General features: G+C 41.0%; 1 protein-coding gene across 1 annotated transcript; it reads right to left on the reverse strand.

Moving 5' to 3' along the window:
- Positions 1 to 862: 862 nt before the first annotated feature.
- On the reverse strand, positions 863 to 5994 carry PPP1R3C (protein phosphatase 1 regulatory subunit 3C). Its single transcript, XM_073354934.1, has 2 exons — positions 5860 to 5994; positions 863 to 3767 (listed from the first exon to the last, which is right to left on the reverse strand). The coding sequence occupies exons 1-2, from the start codon at positions 5871 to 5873 to the stop codon at positions 2819 to 2821; spliced, it is 963 nt and encodes a 320-aa protein (XP_073211035.1). The 5' UTR covers positions 5874 to 5994; the 3' UTR covers positions 863 to 2818.
- Positions 5995 to 21297: the final 15303 nt, after the last annotated feature.

The raw sequence follows: 21297 nt of genomic DNA on the forward strand, positions 1-21297 counted from the left end.
CGTGTGGTGCTGCCGGCTGGGAGAGCAGCCTGAGGCAGAAGCCTTCTGCACGCATGATATTCCAGGCAGGACTAAATCTCCATGAGATGAAACTTAAAGAAGAGAATGACCTGGAGTCTCTGGCTCCCATTCGGTGCTCACCGAGGTCTGCCAGGAGTACCCAGGAGACATACGATGGCTATCCGTCCTACTTCACCCTCTGCTGCAAAGGCAAGGAGCTGCTGCTGCGTAGCAATGCAGTACCGTATCTGCCAGCAGCACCCAGGAGATGTATGGTGAGCTGTGCGGGCTCCATGCTTGCTGTGGTATGGCGTCTGCACGGGTAACCCAAGAAAAAAAAAAAGGCATGAAACGATTGTCTGCCATTGCTTTCACAGAGGGAGGGGGGCCTGACAACATGTACCTAAAACCACCTGCGACAATGTTTTTGCCCCATCAGGCATTGAGAGCTTAACCCAGAATTCCAATGGGCAGCAGAGACTGTGGGAACTGTGGGATACCTACCCACAGTGCACCGCTCTGTAAGTCCATCCTAGCCACAGTAGTGAGGACGCACTCTGCTGACTTAATGCGCTTAATGTGGACGTACGCAATCAACTGTATAAAATCGGTTTCTAAAAATTGACTTCTATAAAATCGACCTAATTTTGTCTCTAAGGGTATGTCTACACTACATGACAGCAGCTCAGGCAGAAAGTTTGACAAACTTATGTTCCGATTTGGTTCAAAAATATCCCAGTCACACGTTTCAATTTGGTAATGTCTAATGTTGTTTTGACACTTTGACCCAAAGAATATTACTGAAATATTTTAGGCCTTTCATTCACAATTAACTTTTTCGTTTAAATTCAGGTTGAAAATTGAAGTTTTCCATGGGATAAATGTTAATTTTTGACCAACTCTAGCAGTGCTCCCTTGCAGACCATAATGCTGATCCAGGTCTTCCTACCATTCACTCTCAATTGCCCTCTTAATCACATAAAGCAGGACAATGGGTCGTGAAAGAGGGTTTTGTTTTTGAAATCCCTCAGGAAAACAGTTTGATATATCAAAATATGTTTTATTCTTAAAATGGACCAGTTTACACAGTACAGTGATAGTTACAGTAGAAAAATATTTGGGTGGGAATGGAAGAGGCTAATTTCACCTTAAACGTTTACCTTTTTATTACAAAAATGCTCCAATGCTCAGTATCTGAGTGAGTAATATGATTTGCATTTTCATGTCAACATCAGCTCAGTATACCAGACAAGTGAACACAGGTGTGTGTATTGTATATATTTAGAGTTGCTACATCCCATACATTCTTAGTATCTCCCACTTCATTCTCACAGGAAAAAGATTATCTTTACACTTTGATAGCTCAGGATGTGAAGCACAAAGTGCAAAAATACACTGGGTTTGCTGAAATACGTAAAATAAAAAAAAAAATACCAAACATTTTGACTTCACAGAAAATGACTGAGGTCTGAGACGAAGCATAGAAAACTGCTCCTATTTATGTGCAAGATATTTAACTATGACAAGTATTCTTTCTAGAGAAAACCAGTGGCAACCCTGCTCTTTTTAACAGATTAGCTTTCAAAAAGTGCAGTTATCTCAGCACCTTCAATATGAAGGACCTCAGTTGCCTAAGTTTACTTTACTGCTTTGGAAAACTATTTTTGAGGGGAAGTGTTACTGACTGCAATAGGGAACAAGATACCATAAGAGCCACGACAAACATTCATAAGAAAGATCAGATCAGCAGATGAGCCAACACATTTAACTCCTCACCTATAAATTAGGGCATTTTATAAGTTACATGATCTGTCTTCTAAATAATTTTTTCCAAGATAGGATTTTTGGCATCTTAGGGATTTTTAAAAGGCACATGGCTTCTTAAATGTACATAGAGCCAAATTCTGCCTGTGAAGTCAGTGGGGTTGCATGGGTATAAGTGAAGGCAGAACTTTGAGCTTATGGTACAAGATAGGCACCTCCCACAAGATTAAATATACATAAGCATATTTACAGAGTTCACCCCTCCCATCTATCATTACTCTGTCACTTATTTTCACATATGAAGTAGTTAGAACAAAAAGGCTGCAGTTTAAGCTAATTGCACTTTCTTTATTGATTAATTCATTGTTACCCCTTAAAAATTTCCCATGTGATTTTTGGAAGACCAGCTTCCAAAAGTTTTTGCGCTTTCCTAAAATATACAGGGCATCTTACCTCTTCCCCTTCTCTCACTTTTCTGTTATCCACCCAAAAAGATACTCCTTATTCATACCACAGAATCATAACCTTGCATTTTGTTTCCATGAGGATGTAGAGGGTTAAGACAAACCTCTGTCTCAGCAGCAATATCCCATCTCTACTACATACTGTGCCATGCACAAAATGAATTGTGGCTCTGTTCACTTAACGTCCCCCCACACAATTATCACAGCTTCCCAAAACTCCACCACACAATTGTACTTCCTCACAAGTGTCTCTTAACCCATGATTAAGGCTAGTGAATAGCAAAGAAAGTCATGTATACTTAACACAGACATGCTATTTCTACAGTAGGTAACCGACTGAGGGACTTGTTTTTCCATTTTGAAATGGACCCCTTTTTCTCCAAGGGTAAGATGTGGCTGAGAAGTTTAGAAGTTCTCAGATGGTCAATTGCTTTAACTCAACAAGTCCCAAAGTGCTAGTAAATTTGGATTTGTAAGAAGAGTCAGCAAAACTTTCTAGCAGGTTTTGGTGTACTGTACATGAAGCAGAGGCTGAAGACTAACACTGTTTAGTTATTGAAAGCAGGAATGCTCATGGGCTAGTAGTTCATTCACCAATATGGGGCTGAGTTTTCAATCCTACCCCAGCTTTGCCACTCAGGAAAGAAGCCATTTGACAGCCTCGGACTGCCAAGCTGCTCATACTCTGTTTCATGTGTCTTCCTTGGAATCTTATGAACTGTGCAGTCTCTTTGAGTAGATGCTGGTGCTTGGACGCCATCAGGTTTCCATTCTGCATGGACAATCTTGTAGTTCTGACCCTCATTATTGTCCCAGAAGATGTGCTCACCACTTTGGTAAGAAATGCAGAACTCAATCTTCTTTTGAGTGGGAATGGCTGGAGGCAGCTCAATGGCAAATGAGAAAGTGTCACTGTCAGAGTCGCCATACACATTGTTCATATATATACAGTCAACATCAGTGTAGGTTTTCCACGTATCAAACGTAATTCGAACCTGAACCTTCTTCTCATAGCTCATGTTTTTCACTTTCACAGTCCCTGCCACAGCCCTTTCTTGGAGGGTGCAATTCTCAAGACAGATAAAGTTCTTCTGCAAGCGATTCCGGAAATCTAAGTAATCAGCTGAAGGCTGAGAGAAACCCAAAATCAAATTTTTCTCTTCATGTAGTTTTAAACCAGCAGTTATATCTTGAAGGTCTAACAAGTCAAACTGAAGATCCCACACTGGATGCTCCTGGATTTCAGAGAAAACATGGATTGCAGTCAGAGATAGCCCCTTTGAATCCGCAAACACAACTCGCTTCTTGGCTCGGCTTGGGGAGTGGTTCCATTCATTATTTCGACACTCAGAATCACGTTTCACGTTGAGACATGGTCTGAGAGGCTTGAATCTGTTAACAAAGTTTCTTCTTTGATAGTCATCAAGAGGGCTGAGAATTCTCTTCAGAGGTGGCGAATGGGCTAAGCAAATTCTCATGGCCACATCAACAGGCATCATGGAGCTGGGCAAAGGCCTTGGGTCCAAGATCTGTATCATTCTGAAATGTGATCAGGAAGATGGTAAGTTATAAGGTGTTTGCTCCATCAAATACACACTGGAAGAGAGTCTTCTGAAAAGCTGTGCACACTTGATTTCATTCATCATCTTAATTATTCATGGCTTGCTCTTTGCATACTCTTAAATAATGCAACCTAAATTACGATTATGACTTTCAATTACGGAAGCTGAGGAATAGCATGAAAAGTTATTCAACCATATTCGTAAATTCTGAATTGTTTTGATTCAGCCACATTCTCACCCAGCTGTTTGCTTTTCCATGAACACCTGTGCAAACAGGTTTTTATTCACACAAATCTTAGGGAAAGGTCTCATCTTCTTGCAAATGTACATGTGGCAATATGGATGAAGATTTTCATAAGGCAGCACAGGTATTAGCTATTCCTAGTGGAAGCGCTCATCTCATTTCAGAGACAAGGTGGGCGATGTAATCTCTTCTATTGGACCAACTTCTGTTGCTGAGAATGAAGCTTTTGAACCCCACTGAGCCCTTCTTCAGGTTTGAAAAGGGAACTCCCAGAGTCACAGCATAATGCAAAGTGGAACAGATTTTCCAGACCTGAAGAAGGGCTCTGCATGGTTTGAAAGCTTCTCTCTCTCACCAACAGAAATTGGTTCAATAAAAGATATTACCTCACCCATCTTTGTCTCTAATATCCTGGGACTTGACACAGCTACAACTACAGTGCACGCATCTCATTTCAGTCATACAGGCTCCAAGCCAAGACCCATAGATTCCTGCAAGTTCTCTCAATCAGGGAGCAGAGATAACACTGCATGAACTCATCATCACATAGTGCCAAATAAGTAAAAATGGATACGTTCACAGTGTTTGTTGAACACTTATAAAATGAATAATTTGTAACGTCAGTTAGTGGATAATTCAGACAAGAATGGTCAAACTACTAGATAAAAATTGTTCTCCAAGAGTAATTCACCCAGCTGCAGGTGTTAGAGGCATACCAATATCATGATTTTGGCTGCTTAATTTATGCAACAAGAACATGCTTCACCCCATCTGATTTCATTGTAGTAATCTAGTACAGTAGCCCTTAATAAAGGTATACTTTCCTAAAAGCATCTCTAAATCCATGTGTAAGTCTACTACAGGTCTGCATAAAAGCTACATGGCGTCTATTCATTTTTTTTTTAAATAAATCACCTTTCTACTGATGAAAGATTATTCACAATTACAGTATAAAAAGACATGGCTAGTTCAAACAAACTGTGTGTATATTATATATTTGTGGATTAGGGTTTCAAATGTAATACATCTGTGAAGACTGGCGTAGTTTGAATGAAGATAAAATTCTGTTGAGTCACAGGAAACAAATATTTGCTTTATCACTTTAAGAAAGGTTTCTACTTCTAAGTGCTCTCACTGGTATTGCAGAGCAGTACCAAAATATAGTGGGGGAAAAACCTTTTATGCAGACTCTGAGTCTCTTAATTCTGCCTGTTAAGGCAAGTGCAGGGGCAAGGGGGGGAATAAAAAGAGCCCTATTAGTCACTGAAGCCAAAGCAACATAAATTCAGCTTTTTCAACAGAACCAAAATAACACACACTGAAGTTTCAAAAACAACTTTCACTTATGGCTATTTTGAGAGAAACTCCTTGTGCTAGTTGTGCTTCTTTGAACTTTAGAGCACACTTACAGGGCATTAACAAACAGGCATGAGAACTAGGAAACTGACAAAAATCAGAAAGTCAGAAGTTAAGACCATTCTGGAGACATTAAATGTTAGCATTACAGATGCATGTTGACATTTTAAGTAATACAAAACAAGGGTAATGATATAAATCTTAATGTCTCAGATCCCTCCCAAAAAGCAAAATTCTGAGAAAATGGCTGATTTCACACACAGATGCATGCACTAGTTTAGGTAGTTCATAGACTCAAAAGTCAATTTAAGTACTATGTTAATCTGCACTAGTACACTAGCAAACACCCATATAATCCTTCTGCACTTGTAAGAGGGGCTTGTTATGCTCCACAGAAACTCCTAAAAATGCATTTTTTAGTATGAGGAGGAGTCCCTATCAGCAACGTTAACTCTTACAGAAGGCTTACCTGGTACAATGCATTAAATAGAGCAAACTAAGCCAGAAGAGAACAGCATGGAGAAGAAGCGGTGAAGGTTAATGAGATGCTTCTGGCTTGATTAAACCTTTGCACAATCTCCTCCCTTTCTTTCCTCCCCTCTGCACTAGCTGCTCTTTGCAGACTACCAGAGAACATAGTCTGCTGCCTGCTCCGACACCCAACCCTTTTCACGTAAAAGCCTCTGAGCAGCCAATCCCTTAGCAGCTAGCTCCTGCCAAGCCATCAGGGCAGTTACATGCTCATGTTACTGCATTTGTAAACTCGATAGACGTGTTGGCTGGAGACTGCCTTCTAGCGAAGGAAAAGTAAAGCATGAAACTATGATTTCAGAATCAGCTGGTTTTAGTGATAGAAACTAATATATTTTTAAGGTATCAGTCATGATAAGGAGATGTCTCTGCGTCCCTGATCTGTCACCTTAAGATCAGCACTGCAGAGAGAAAGTAACTTTCCATTCTAATAATTTTAATGAGAAAAATTTATTTTAAACTTAGTTTCATCTCCTTGGCAGGAAAAAATTGACTAAAGTCAACCCCTTGGATATTCAGTTATATAAAAGATATTAGATATTCAGATTCAAGATATTCAGTTATATAAAACAGTATAGTAGCATAATTTATAAGTATTGTTGACTTTACAAGATTTCAACAAGTATTCTAACTTTGCCCAGGGGGGAAATGGAGGATCCGGGGTAGTTGTATGCATCTAAGCAAAGTCCTAGTCCTGCAATGGCATCTGAATAGGCAGACATGCACAGAGCCCCATTGAAATCAGTGGAGGGGTCTGCCCACATGAATGTCTTGCAGGATTGGACACAAATTTATTCACAAGAAGCTGTCTCATTGACCTCAGACATGAGTGCAGGACTGGGGCCATAATCTTTGTATCCCTGGAGGGAGAAGGTGTGTCAGAAAATCTAGGGCACTGTATTTATTTATTTTCTCCCAACAGCTGTTTTCTCCCAACATGTAAAAACCAGGTTCTCAATTAGGTTTACTTTTCTTTGGTTTCTAAAATATATCTAATTTACAGAGAAGAGAAAACAGCTGCTCTCCAAGCAACAAACCAGGCAAATATCAAGTCCATTCATTCCATGCTAATAGAAAATGCAAACTATGAGGCATATATTTTCATGTATATATCTATATCTATCTCTATATAATTTAACTTTGGGGTTTGCAAATACTGTCTAGTACTGTAGGATTGGGTGGGGGGCCTAATTATAAAATATGGAGACAAACTGACAAATTTTGCACATAAGAAGCACTTAATGATATTTTTGGTTACAAATATCCCTTGTCTCTTGTTTTGGCACAGTGCTGAGAGATTCCCATTTTGATGTTAGTTCACTGAGGCTGCATTAAAGTATAAACCTGAATCATTACTGAAGTGGCCACATAATTATAGGACTAAAATATACCTCTCTCCTTTTTCCCTTCGTGCCCCCTGCTGAGTGCAGAACTTCATCAACTCTCTGTTTCCTGAACTGTAATAGTTGATATAACTTATTGGTAAAGGTCTTTGCCCCTCCTCCCACTGCGCTTTCAGTTCACACTTAAATCTTTTTATTTAGCTGTGAGAAGAAAGTTTCAACTGATTGGTTCAGTGCAGAAGCTGAGCAGAGCACTCCTTGATTAGTGACAGTCACACCTGAAGTTTCTCTGCTCAAGGAGAGCCTTATTGTGAATACCTGGGGACTAACAAACTTGGAGAAGCCTGTTTGCCAATATTCTAAGTCTAAACTCTGGTTTAGCATCTCATTGTAATTCGGGGAGCAAAGAAAGGGATAGCAGCAGGGTTACAGCCTCAGTGGAATGGATTTTCAAACTGAAAGGCTTTCAGGTAAGGGGGTTAAAATGGATTTTTCAAATGGCCTGTGTTTCCAAGCAGCAGGGAAGGGAAGCATGCTGCGTTTGTAATATGGGTTTTCAAAATGAAATAGATATTGTTTAATCATGACTATTTTTTCAGTCACTGTTGGCATGATCTTACATACTTAGAACAAAAATAATACGCAACCTAAACTATAAAAAGTCAACTTTTGCACTAGCTGTCACCCATGATTTGTTGCAGGAGACAAATCTATATGTAGCTGAACATATATATCCCCATACACAATGTAAGACTCTCTACACCTCTTTGCCAGTTAGAAAAAGTACTTCTGCACTTTAAACAATTCTGTAATTTAATTAGTTTTTATTTTCACACACAGTTCTATGTTCTGTCTGTGTGCTATAGGACCTATAAAGCTGCTTGAGTTACATTTATTACATAGGGGTCAGAAGTGTCCTTTCTTTATGCTAGAAAAAGGTGGAAAAGGGGGCAAAAAAATTCTCCATTATGTACACATTGCGGGGAAGGGAGTCACTCCACTAATACATGCTCTTCTTGCTGGCACCAACGATTTAGGCCAAGGTCAGCAGGATTATATAAGAGCAGCCAGACTGAGTCAGACTAAAGGTCTATCTAGCCCAGTATCCTGCCCTCCAACAGTGGCCAATGCCAGGTGCACCAGAGGGAATGAACAGAACAGGTAATCATCAAGTGCCATGCAAGAGTCTACATCTAGTGTGCAATAGTTACAAAGCTGTTAACAGGCTGCAGCATGCTGCCATCTGCAGAGTACAGATTTCCCAAAGGCAATTCATATGGGAGTTACTACTTCTTGTGGGCTAGGTTGTGGTTTTCACAGGTCAGTGTAGGTGTTCCAGCTGTCCATTGATTTCACTAGCCATGTTCATGCTGGCTCAGTCTCTCCACAAGATGACTCTCACTGCACCAGAGGATGTGACTTGAAGTCTGTGAACTGTAAATGGTGGTAGTTTAGGGTTCCCAATTTTGGTTAGATGTATTCCTGGAGGTTTCATCACATGATATAATATTTAATTAAAGATTAATCTTTAATTCCTGGGGACTCCAGGACAATCCTGGAGGGTTGGCAACCCTAGGGGGTACTTGGGGGCGTATGTTTTACCCTTGCATAGATTTATCCACAGATAGGTAGCATGTGGCCCTACTTCTTACATAAAACCAAGTGGGCCTAAGATGATGAATCAGTAGATTTTACAAGCCTTTTGGTCCAACCACATTAGTTGATTGTTTTTTGTTTGTGATCTAGCAGAATGAAAGGCATTAACGGAGTGTATATAAGAGCTTGTAAAATAGTAATGCATAAGAGTGTGACAGTATGTGAAGGGGAGGTGTAAAAATGGATTCTCTGTTTTGGACACAAGCCATCTAAAAGTAGAGAGAAGCTAAATTAAAGGGGAGAGGAGGGAAGCCTTGCTTTTTTTTGGAATTATTTTGATCTACTTGACTTTCTGTTGAGATGTTGCACGCAACGATCAATACTGTGTTTTTGTACATTTCAGAATTCATGTGCCAATAAGATTTGGATTTCTGAGCTAAGGTCCTTCGTGAATGACATGCTTGTTCATGCCAGTACTTGAAGGTATCTGTCACACAGGCAAGGATATTGTGAAGCACTAATCTATGATACAAATTAGGCTTTTCGGAATGGAGTCTGTTTTTCACTAGAGCCATAGGTATTCAAGGAGACCTTCTCCCAAGTATATTACTTTCCAACCTCCTTCCCTTTTTTGCTCTCTTTCTCTCTCACTTACTTTTCCATGTGACTGAAGCAGCTGCCCAGCTCCTACTCAAGTACAGATGATGGTTCTCCAAGTTGCCATTGAAAGTACTAGAGAACAATGCAGAATTCACATGAAGTTGAGAACTTTTGGGTGCAAAATATTTCTCATTCTTTTGAGTAACAGCCTGAAGATCCTTCAGCCCTAACCTCTTTCATGATAGCATTAACCAAGCCACAGGATTCTCTGAATGTGATTAAACAGAATCAGGAATTATGTTGGCACTTAACAACTGTCATGCATTTACACATGAAATAAATTCGTATCTCAGATCAGTATCCCATGGATAAATGTCTGTTGCTGCCCACTGGCAGTCTCAGTAAAGTGAATCTGTATGGAATTTGAGTTATTCTTTCACCCCTACAAGAAGGCTCTTCAGGTTGCAGTATGGCAAACTAATAGGGTGTGTAAAGTAGCCAGGCAGATTGCACTGCCAGTGTTCATGTTCTGTTTTATAAATAGAGAACTCTAGTTTCCTGTGGTTTCCATTTGGCATCTTTCACTTTAAAGAGACATCATCAACTTAAAAAATTCTGTTTGAATTTTTTTACCTAATACCACTGTAGCTGAAAGACTAGCGAGAAAATATTTTTTTTAAAAATTTTTTGTATGTGACAGTACTTTGTACATGGTCAGTTAGTTTTCCATTTGGTTGTGTGGGTCTTCCACACAAGAAGATGGGAGAGAAAAACAGTTCTATAGAAATAGACAAATGTGACTGTAAACCCCTACCCGCCCCCCAAATTGTCAGGTGTTGTACCTGAAACTAATTATTACCTTTTAAAGAAAACTGACCAGATTTCACTTTCTCTTCCCCTTAAAAACACACACACAATATATATGGCAGGTTTCAGAGTAGCAGCCGTGTTAGTGTGTATTCTCAAAAAGAAAAGGAGTACTTGTGGCACCTTAGAAACTAACAAATTTATTTGAGCATAAGCTTTCATGAGCTACAGCTCGCTTCATCGGATGCATTCAGTGGAAAATACAGTGGGGAGATTTATATACATAGAGAACATGAACCCCCACTGTTCCTCAGATGTTCTTGTCAACTGCTGGAAATGGCCCACCTTGATTATCACTACAAAAAGTTAGTGTGTCGTCCCCCCCGTGCCCCCCCCCCCCCGCCGGCTCTCCTGCTGGTAATAGCTCACCTTAAGTGATCACTCTCTTTACAGTGTGTATAGTAACACCCATTGTTTCATGTTGTTTTAAGAAAAGGAGTACTTGTGGCACCTTAGAGACTAACCAATTTATTTGAGCATAAGCTTTCGTGAGCTACAGCTCACTTCTTCGGATGCATTCAGTGGAAAATACAGTGAGGAGATTTATATACACACAGAACATGAAAAAATGGGTGTTATCATACACACTGTAAGGAGAGTGATCACTTAAGATGAGCTATTACCAGCAGGAGAGCGGGGAGAGGAGGGGGGGAGAAAATCAAGGTGGGTCATTTCCAGCAGTTAACAGGAACGTCTGAGGAGCAGTGGGGGGTGGGAAATAAACGTAGGGAAATAGTTTTACTTTGTGTAATGACACATCCACTCCCAGTCTCTATTCAAGCCTAAGTTAATTGTATCCTGAAGGACGACCCATCACCCTCACAAATCTTGGGAGACAGGCCAGTCCTTGCCTACAGACAGCCCCCCCAACTTGAAGCAACCACACAACAGAACCACTAACCCAGGAATCTATCCTTGCAACAAAGCTCGTTGCCAACTGTGTCCACATATCTATTCAGGGGACACCATCATAGGGCCTAATCACATCAGCCACACTATCAGAGGCTCGTTCACCTGCACATCTACCAATGTGATATATGCCATCGTGTGCCAGCAATGCCCCTCTGCCATGTACATAGGTCAAACTGGACAGTCTCTCCATAAAAGAATAAATGGACACAAATCAGATGTCAAGAATTATAACATTCATAAACCAGTCAGAGAACACTTCAATCTCTCTGGTCACTCGATCTCAGACCTAAAGGTCGCAATATTAAAACAGGTTTCAGAGTAGCAGCCGTGTTAGTCTGTATTCGCAAAAAGAAAAGGAGTACTTGTGGCACCTTAGAGACTAACCAATTTATTTGAGCATAAGCTTTCGTGAGCTACAGCTTACTTCATCGGCTGTAGCTCACGAAAGCTTATGCTTAGGTAAATTGGTTAGTCTCTAATATTAAAACAAAAAGACTTCAAAAACAGACTCCAACAAGAGACTGCTGAACTGGAATTAATTTGCAAACTGGATACAATTAACTTAAGCTTGAATAGAGACTGGGAGTGGATGTGTCATTACACAAAGTAAAACTATTTCCCCACGTTTATTTCCCCCTCCCCCCACCTCCCACTGCTCCTCCAACGTTCCTGTTAACTGCTGGAAATGGCCCACCTTGATTATCACTATAAAGGTTTTCTTCTCCCCCCCCCCACCCCGCTCTCCTGCTGGTAATAGCTCATCTTAAGTGATCACTCTCCTTACAGTGTGTATGGTAACACCCATTGTTTCATGTTCTCTGTGTATATAAATCTCCCCACTGTATTTTCCACTGAATGCATCCGATGAAGTGAGCTGTAGCTCACGAAAGCTTATGCTCAAATAAATTTGTTAGTTTCTAAGGTGCCACAAGTACTCTTTTTCTTTTTACAATATATATATTATGCTGAGGTTGTGATTATAGTTACAGTTGACCTGCAGTACATGATAAATTTTCTTACAGTTTCCAGCCTAGATTCTCCATAAGCATGCAGGACATGGATTAATTTTTCAGTGAGTTTATAAAGCATGCTTTGTCACAAGTCTCCAAATCACCTTTGGGCTCCTCTGGACAAAGACAAAATTATATCGTTCTAACTCCACAAAGAATCCTTTTATAGGCAGGTAACACCACGGGTCTTGCTGTCTCCAGCCTTTCAAAACTAACCAACTCTTTTTTTAAACAGCAGTATTTGAAGCAGATTATAAATGTTAGCATTTTTCAGGTCAGCTAATAGACACCTAATGGTTTGTTTGTTTGTTTCTGTCTCCAGTACTTTTGCTGCAGGGGTAGAATGAAAGAGCTACTTTCTTTAACCTGTGTTTCTAGACTAAAGTAATTCACAAGCTTTCAGGGTTCTTTATTTGGCTTTATTGCTTTTAGATTGTTGCTGCAAGGCATGCTTCTCTGTCCCTATAGCTATAGGATGAGGGAAGGGAGATGTGTTGAGAGTACTGAGAGGCCTCTGACAGCTAATCAGAGTCATTTGAGCAAAGATAAGCCATCCATTTTCTCAGAACAAATTCAAGCCACAACCACCTTATAGTTGGGGGTTGGGGGAGGGGTAAGAAAAATTGTAAATCCCCAACTTGCTTCCCATTCACTGAAAGCACTGCTGCTGTTTGCACAATGGGAGATTAATATAGTGCATGTTGGAGTAATAGCTATTAATTAACAGGAAAAGTCCAAACTTCCCAAAGCACACTCCGCTACCCCAGGCCCCAAAATCAGGCCTAGCTTCCTCTAGATCCTTTTGGAGCAAAAGGGTCTTTTCTGCCAGAGTTAACCAAAGGGATTTGTCAATGAATTATGACCCCATACTCAGTGAACGGTCAATTTGTTCTTATGCAAGTCTTACAAAATATGCTACAATATTCTATGGCATTAGTCCCAGAACTACTGCTCACAGTATAGGGTGGTTACTGTAGAATCTAAAAGCATTTTTGTTAGAGCTAGTCAGGAGTTTTCTGCTGAAATATTTTCCTTGTAAAATTCTCATTTTTCTAAACGGTCTATGGAAAAAGCTTGGTTTGATGAATCTCCTGATTTGGACTTTTTTTAAAAAAAATAAAAGTTTCAAAATTGTCAAAGCATCTCATTTCAACTCTTTTTAAACAAATAGTTTTGGAATTTTCATTGTTGAGGGTTTTTTTTACTTTTTGTTTTGAAATTTTGGTTTAATTTATATTTAGGATTTACAAAATTTAAAGGTCAAAATCAAAATTAAACATTTCAAAAGCACTTTTACTGTATCTGAAATTTTTTTTCAGATTATTGGTTTGCAGAAATCATTGAAATTCCAACATTTGTCTCTCTTTGGGATGGGGAAAAAATTCAAAATCTCAAAAACAATTTCCTGCTCCACTCTAATTTCTTTGTGAGAATCGGCCCAATCAGACTGCAACAACTGAATACTCTCATTCCTCAAGAGAATCTGGAAATGCCAAGCTAAGCGTTCAGTGATTCCCACTGATTCCCAAACATGGTATCAGTGGGCTACTGTGATTCCAGAACTGTGAATATAATGCTTCCTATTCATAGATTCTGAGGCCAGAAGGGACCATTGTGATCATCCAGTCTGACCTGTATAACACAGGCCACAGAACTCCCCCAGAATAGTTCTTATCCTATAATAACCCATGTGAAAACAGTACGCCTGAACCACCTGAAATATAGAATGCTAGACTCTAAGCAGCGACAAACTAGGGGCCCAATCCTGCTTCCACTGAAGTCAGTGGCAAAAGTTACATTGACTGCAAGTCGCGCAAGTTAAAGGCCCTAACACTACATAGAATGTAATTTAAATTGTGTAAGCAAGAAATTGATTAAAGAATATTTAATCAGACTGGTGTGTGGTAGATCAGCCAATGTTTGTACAATGCTTTGGAAATGTAAAAGGCAAGATAAGTGTTTAGGTTTTAGTGCTTATTTTTTAACTTTTTTATTAAAAGTCTATGACAAATAAGAAAAAATAAAGATCATATGAAAAAATTGGAAAGTATGTGTTATGCACTCAAAGTTTATGCAATGTGATTATATTAAATCCAGAGTATTTTGAGCAAGAGTCCCTTAAACAACTTTTATACAAGACATGTCTTTTTTTTAAATGTTATGTCACTAGTTTGGTTCTATGTAGTACAATCACTGGCAGGGGCAAAAAGAAAAATACAGTTACAAAAATAAACCATCAATGTAGCTTATACATAGTTGCTACTTGGATGATGGAGGAGAAAGGAAAATAGAGTAAGATAAGAAAGAACAAGAGTGTATGTATTCACTGTTACATTAGCCTGGACTATAAAGGAATGGTTCACAAAAGCAGAGAAGACAAGACCTGCATGGGCTTGCGTATATCGGTCAGTTTGCTGAGAGGCAGATATGGCCCTCAGGGGCATTGGAAGGATTGAGGTGTTTCAATTTCTTAGGATACTAGAGGGGTTTGTTTTTTTGTGGGGAGGGGTTGGATCCGCCCCCCCAATGTTCACAAAAGTTGAACCATGAGGCTATGTAGCCCACATAATTGTCCCCAAGGCAAACAATTCATGCAATCAGATATGATTGTATTGCCATATTTATACAATCCATTTCTATCACCTCGCTTCTTACTCTACACCAGTAACAACAGGGAGGAAAAAAATCTGACGATAGCTTGCCCTGTAGTTACTCTAAGAGAAACAGTCATAGTTCTCCTTTTGTGTAGTTTTGGTAAGATTAAGTATGTATACAAATGATTATTTGCCAGCAGAGTAATGTTGGCTTAGTGGACACTCCCACCACCTATGTGTAAAGGGTTCTAATTCTTTGCAATCTGTCTGCCAAAAGGGTGACGTCTTTATTTATATGGGAACAGTTCCTGACAGCCTTGCAAGAATGGTGCAGTTTTGTCAAGATGATGTAGCATTCGCACAAGGCTCATGTCTGAGTACTGCTATGTTGACTGAGCATTTGGGTGAATATTTCTGTATCTGATCACAGCCTGAGCCATTCAGGTCTGCACTGATCTCAGTATTCCATGTAATGTGACTGCTCACCCCGGCAGAGTTTTAAGAGGCCTTCCTAGAGTCTGAATAATGCTCCTTTTCTTATTCCATCACCAAACATACACAGTCCATTACTATATTTTAGGTTCTCTTACAAGGTCCTTTTTGTTTTGTGTATCATAGAGGAAGGATTTGAGCTCGGAAGTAGTACAGTGGAATTCTCTGTCCACATTTCTTTCCTGGATTTGCTACATTGCAAAGAAAGCTCCCCTACGGGATAGATCTAAGATGAACGAACCCCTTCTCCTCCAGATTTAGTCTAGTTTCTAATAGCTTGAACCTTAAAATAGGGGTTTACTAGACCTTGGTATGTTTACACTTTAGTTTCCTGCATATGTGTCTCTCCCCCATCAAAATTCTCTAGGGTCATGATTGCTATATAGCATAGCTTTCAGATTTGCTAGTAAGAATGAAGCTTCTCTTAAGTCCTAGTCCTATAACAGAAGCATTCTTGTTTTACCAAGTGGCAGAAAGGGAGCTAGAGAGGGCGTCTGAGCATAGGAAAGTTGCTCCTAGGGCTATTGCCTGAGTAACACATTTGTAATGGTTTGGTTTCTCAGTTATCCTTGGGTGTCGCTTCCCAAAGAGTAGAGCGATCATTGTCAGAGTTTGCCCCTCATATTTAATAAAAGCAACACTATGGTACTGACTAATGCAAACGTCCTCTGCCTGACCTTCTAGACTTTTGCCTTAGTATCTGCTCCCCATGTCTGCCTTACCTCCCCCACACACTCCCTTTCAATCCTCCAAAATGCTGCTGCAAAAATAACTTTATTTTGCCTGTTGCTTCTGTGATATGCAGCCTCCCTTTGCCTTCCACACTACACTTTAAGAGCCCTGTTCTTTTCTGGAAGGCCTTGTGTCTTCTGCACAGCCTAGCTCCTGCCTACTTCACTGCTTTCATCTCTTTCTACTATCCTTTTTGGTTTGCTCAAGCTACATGACTGCTCATCCCCTTCAATTCTCATCTCTGTGCCTTCTTCCATGAAGTCCTGTGACTGGATGCCCTTCCCGGAGCTGGTCCACCATGCCCTCACCTTCTCTTCTTAAGGCCATCCTTAAACCTCAATTTACCCACAAAGCCTATTACCTTATTAATCTCTGCTAAAACCACCAGGACTTTTTATTACTGCTCTACATCTAAATCACTTTGTTAGGGAGAAGTGTGCATCCAAACTGGCAATTTCACCTTCACGCTGTGTAACCCTTCTGCCCGTCAGAGTTGGCAGCAACAAGGGCCGGGTTCAATATCTAGGGGATCCATTCCAATAGCACAATGCAAACCGGCTCGAGCCCCCGCCCAGTGACCTGGGACAAATATATACCACTCCCACTGGGTGCCTCCAAGAGGCAGTACTTCCCCTCTCGCAAGCACATAGTCTGAGTGTAACAAAAAGCCTTTTAATAATAGAGAGAAACAATGTGGCATTATGTGGGGAAACACCACCAACAGGATTCATAACACAACCCATGAGCAAAAAACCCACCCCAAGCAAATTGGGGCATACCCTTTCCCTTTGGTTCTTGAGTCCAGCAACCCCAAATCACCCAAAGTCCCAAAAGTCCAATGACCCAAAAGTCTCTGTCCCTGGTCAGGGCAGCCCCAGAGTTCAAAAGTTTATCTACAGAGCTTTTACCTCCCAACCTGGGTGGAGATAGGGGCAGAGGTAAGAGGCACCTTACATGATCTGAAGCTGACCGCCCCACAGCTCCATAGGCCTTCGCTCGGCTCCGCCAGCCGCCCCACAAACTGCTTCGCTCAGCTCCACGGCCCACACGCAGCTCCCGCCGTCCCACGAACTGCTCCGCGTCCCACCAGCCGCTCCCGCTGTCTTATGAACTGCTCCACCAGCCTGTCCACAAGGCACTCCAGCCATCCCGCAAACTGCTCCACAATATATCTTCAGGCTCCCCCACTACTTAATACAACGCTCAGTGATTTCAGCTCTTAGTCAGTTCAGCTCTTTGGTGAATTCAGCTTGTAATAGGGGAGCCTCAGTGCTATTAGCCCAAAGTGAGCTCAGCAGCCTGTAACTAGATTTCTAATGAAATCAAAATTAGCTCTGATATTCCACAGTGGAGAGAGGAGGAAGTGCAATTAACATGTAAGGCCCTTACCAAGGGGCCCATGCCACCAAGTATCAATACTTGTCCCCAGCCTCTCTCAATTCAGAGTTTTGGAACCCATGACCCTTGCCTAGCGAGTGTTACTTAGTTGACGGCGAGTCCCTTCATCATAACAAAAGGCCAAGTACAGTTCCAAGCACAGTTCCCATAATCAGGGTAATAACAATTTATTCGTCCTGCCCCAATAACAGAGACACTGGGGATCCCACAGCAGTCAAAGTGACCACTTGGGCAGCTTCGGCCTCATTCTAGGCGGGGTGGGTGTGCCTATGCAAATGAGATCGTCCCCTGAAGTTCTTTTCCACAACTTGCCACATCTCACCACCAGATGTCAGGGTGGAGCTCATCCTGACACTGCTTACAACTGTTAGAAGAGCTCAATTTAAAATCCATTAAAAATGGAATTTGAAAGAAAAAATGGCAGCTGCCCTTTAGCCATGCTGCCCTAATACCACAGCAGCAAAAACTTTATTCAAACTAGTTATGATTGTGTAAGTGCCAAACTCACCCACATAGATTCCTTACTATCCACATATCACAGTAACCCAGTGGTAAAGATGGTTCCCTTAAACTGTCATCTCTTTGCTTTTAAGGATCTATCTGACAGACTGTGCACCTCCAACATATAAAGAAACACAGTACATTCACCAAATTCATCTGACACACCCCGACACAAAACCCTCATTTTGATCTCGGTAACACTGATTGATATTTACAATAAACCTATGTGCCCTGCTTAAGTGTATGATGAGTTTTTGTTTGCAGAGAAAGCATGAGACTGGAGTTATGTGTTTTGAGTTAGTGTGAGTTAGATGAAGAGGATGGTACTGAATACACTGGAAGTGGAAGGGACCTCCAGTCTTATTCCCAGGTAAGAAAAAGAACAGCTTATCTCAGACTACTCATAGTGATACTGCATAGGAAAAGGAATGAATTCTAGATGTATTAGTAGTCAGCACTATATAAACAATGTTTCCATTATGTGCTGCACAAAGATTCATTTGGTTTCTTTCTATTGTAGTAATATTAATAATTAATTCATAATCGTCCTCTGAATATCCCACATTTAACTTCTGCTAAAGTTGCATTAGAATGCACCAGTAGCTAAATGTCTCCGGTCTCATTAAGGGCAAAGGAATCAAGGAGGAAATTCTTCAACCTGGGGTTAAACTTTTTGTCTCTATGTGACAAAATTCTATGTGAGCCTGACTGGAACAAGTACAAGACTGCAGAGCTTCTCTTTAGGGTCATGCCAACTATAACTTAGTAGGAGAAAACTGACAGAACTACACAGTTTAGAGACCTGGGGAATCTTCCAAGAGGTGAGGGGAAATGGGTATCCTCTGAGCTCTTTTGTGACCTGAGGCCCCCTCTCTTTATCTCCCAAGTCACTCCTGACTACCTTCAGTCACGTGTTCTCCCATTATTCCAGCACAGGAAGGCTGGACAAGACCCTCCCCTCCCTTATACTGTTTCACTAGAAAGCCTCTGCAGTAGTCCCTGATCCCCTGCCAACCAGGAGCAAGCAAGACTCAAGGCACTGTGCTTCAAAAAAAATTTTATGCAAAACTTCCCTTTCTCCAAGCACTCACTTCCCTTTTTATTATTTGCTGTCTTTTGCCTGGCCCACACTTTTTCTAGTGGCCTATTTTTATTTTTTTGTGTTCTTAGTATATATTAGTTTGTAATCTCCTTGGAGCACTGGCCATGTCATTTTATTCACCTGTAGAGCACCAGACACATCGACTGAATAGTGTTAAATAAGTAATAAAATATGAGACCTTGATCCTCATCTGGCATAGCTCCGGTGACCTCAGTAGAACCATGATGATTTATACCAGCTGAGAATCTGGTCTAAAGTGTATCTGGTTTCCACAACTGCAAGATTTTCAGCTTTGTCCGACTTGCATTTTTTTCTCCAGTACAGCTATTATATGTATGTGTTTAACTGAATCCATCTGTAAGGTCCCACTGGCACTATAAACTCTAGCCTAATCAGAAACCCACTTCAGGTCTGTTCTATCTTGCAGCGAGGATGAGACTGAATCACATTTTAAACATGAACCTGAGTCAGACTATAGCCCTGGGAAGGTCCAGGAATTAGCATGATTTGGAAACACATTTAAAACATGGTTTGCTCCACTTTACACTGCTTTTCCCTCATCCACAGAGCCAGTTATCTCGTCATAGAAGGCAAGTAGATTAGTCAGTCATGACTTGCCCTTGGTGAATCCATGCTGACTGTTCCTGATCACTTTCCTCTCCTCTAAGTGCTTCAGAATTGATTCCTTGAGGACCTGCTCCATGATTTTTCCAGGGATTGAGGTGAAGCTGACTGGCCTGTAGTTCCCAGGATCCTCCTTCTTCCCTTTTTTAAAGATTGGCACTACATTAGCCTTTTTCCAGTCATCCGGGACTTGCCCCGTTCGCCACGAGTTTTCAAAGATAATGGCCAATGGCTCTGCAATCACAGCCACCAGTTCCTTTAGCACTCTCGGATGCAACTCATCCGGCCCCATGGACTTGTGCACGTCCAGCTTTTCTAAATAGTCCTGAACCACTTCTTTCTCCACAGAGGGCTGGTCACCTCCTCCCAATGTTGTGCTGCCCAGTGCAGTAGCCTGGGAGCTGACCTTGTTCGTGAAGACAGAGGCAAAAAAAGCATTGAGTACATTAGCTTTTTCCACATCCTCCGTCACTAGGTTGCCTCCCTCATTCAGTAAGGGGCCCACACTTTCCTTGACTTTCTTCTTGTTGCTAACATACATGAAGAAACCATTCTTGTTACTCTTAACATCTCTTGCTAGCTGCAACTCCAAGTGTGATTGGGCCTTCCTGATTTCACTCCTGCATGCCTGAGCATTATTTTTATACTCGTCCTTGGTCATTTGTCCAACCTTCCACTTCTCGTAAGCTGCTTTTTTGTGTTTAAGATCAGCAAGGATTTCACTGTTAAACCAAGCTGGTCGCCTGCCATATTTACTATTCTTTCTACACATCGGGATGGTTTGTTCCTGTAACCTCAATAAAGATTCTTTAAAATACAGCCAGCTCTCCTGGACTCCTTTTCCCCTCATGTTGTTCTCCCAGGGGATCCTGCCCATCAGTTCCCTGAGGGAGTCAAAAGAAAAGGAGTACTTGTGGCACCTTAGAGACTAACCAGTTTATTTGAGCATAAGCTTTCGTGAGCTACAGCTCACTTCATCGGTGAGCTGTAGCTCACGAAAGCTTATGCTCAAATAAACTGGTTAGTCTCTAAGGTGCCACAAGTACTCCTTTTCTTTTTGTGAATACAGACTAACACGGCTGTTACTCTGAAACCTGAGGGAGTCAAAGTCTGCTTTTCTGAAGTCCAGGGTCTGTATTCTGCTGCTCTCCTTTCTTCCTTGTGTCAGGATCCTGAACTCGTCCATCTCATGGTCACTGCCTCCCAGGTTCCCCTCCACTTTTGCTTCCCCTACTAATTCTTCCCGGTTTGTGAGCAGCAGGTCAAGAAGAGCTCTGCCCCTAGTTTACCAGGGTATCTTTCATTTGGCATTTTTTAAAAGCATGTTCTTTCCCATGAGCATAGCAACACAATTCTCTCTAAGAAGCAAGCCCAGTATGGCTAGCAGCCATATATCCAACAAAATATTCCCTTCATCATTGCAATTCCATGAAAACTGTCAGACACTCACAGATTTTTTTTATTTAGAGTTGCTAAGAGTTCAAGTGCTAATATTAAGTATTTGTTCAAGTCCCTTGCAAAAAATCACAGCACAAAGTAGAATCTGCATGTAGTAATATGAGGTAGTTTCTTGGCTGCATTTTTAATGTCAGCTGTTATAAAAAT

The sequence above is a fragment of the Lepidochelys kempii genome, chromosome 7 (genome assembly GCF_965140285.1).
Source record: "Lepidochelys kempii isolate rLepKem1 chromosome 7, rLepKem1.hap1, whole genome shotgun sequence".
NCBI classification, from domain to species: Eukaryota; Metazoa; Chordata; order Testudines; family Cheloniidae; genus Lepidochelys; species Lepidochelys kempii.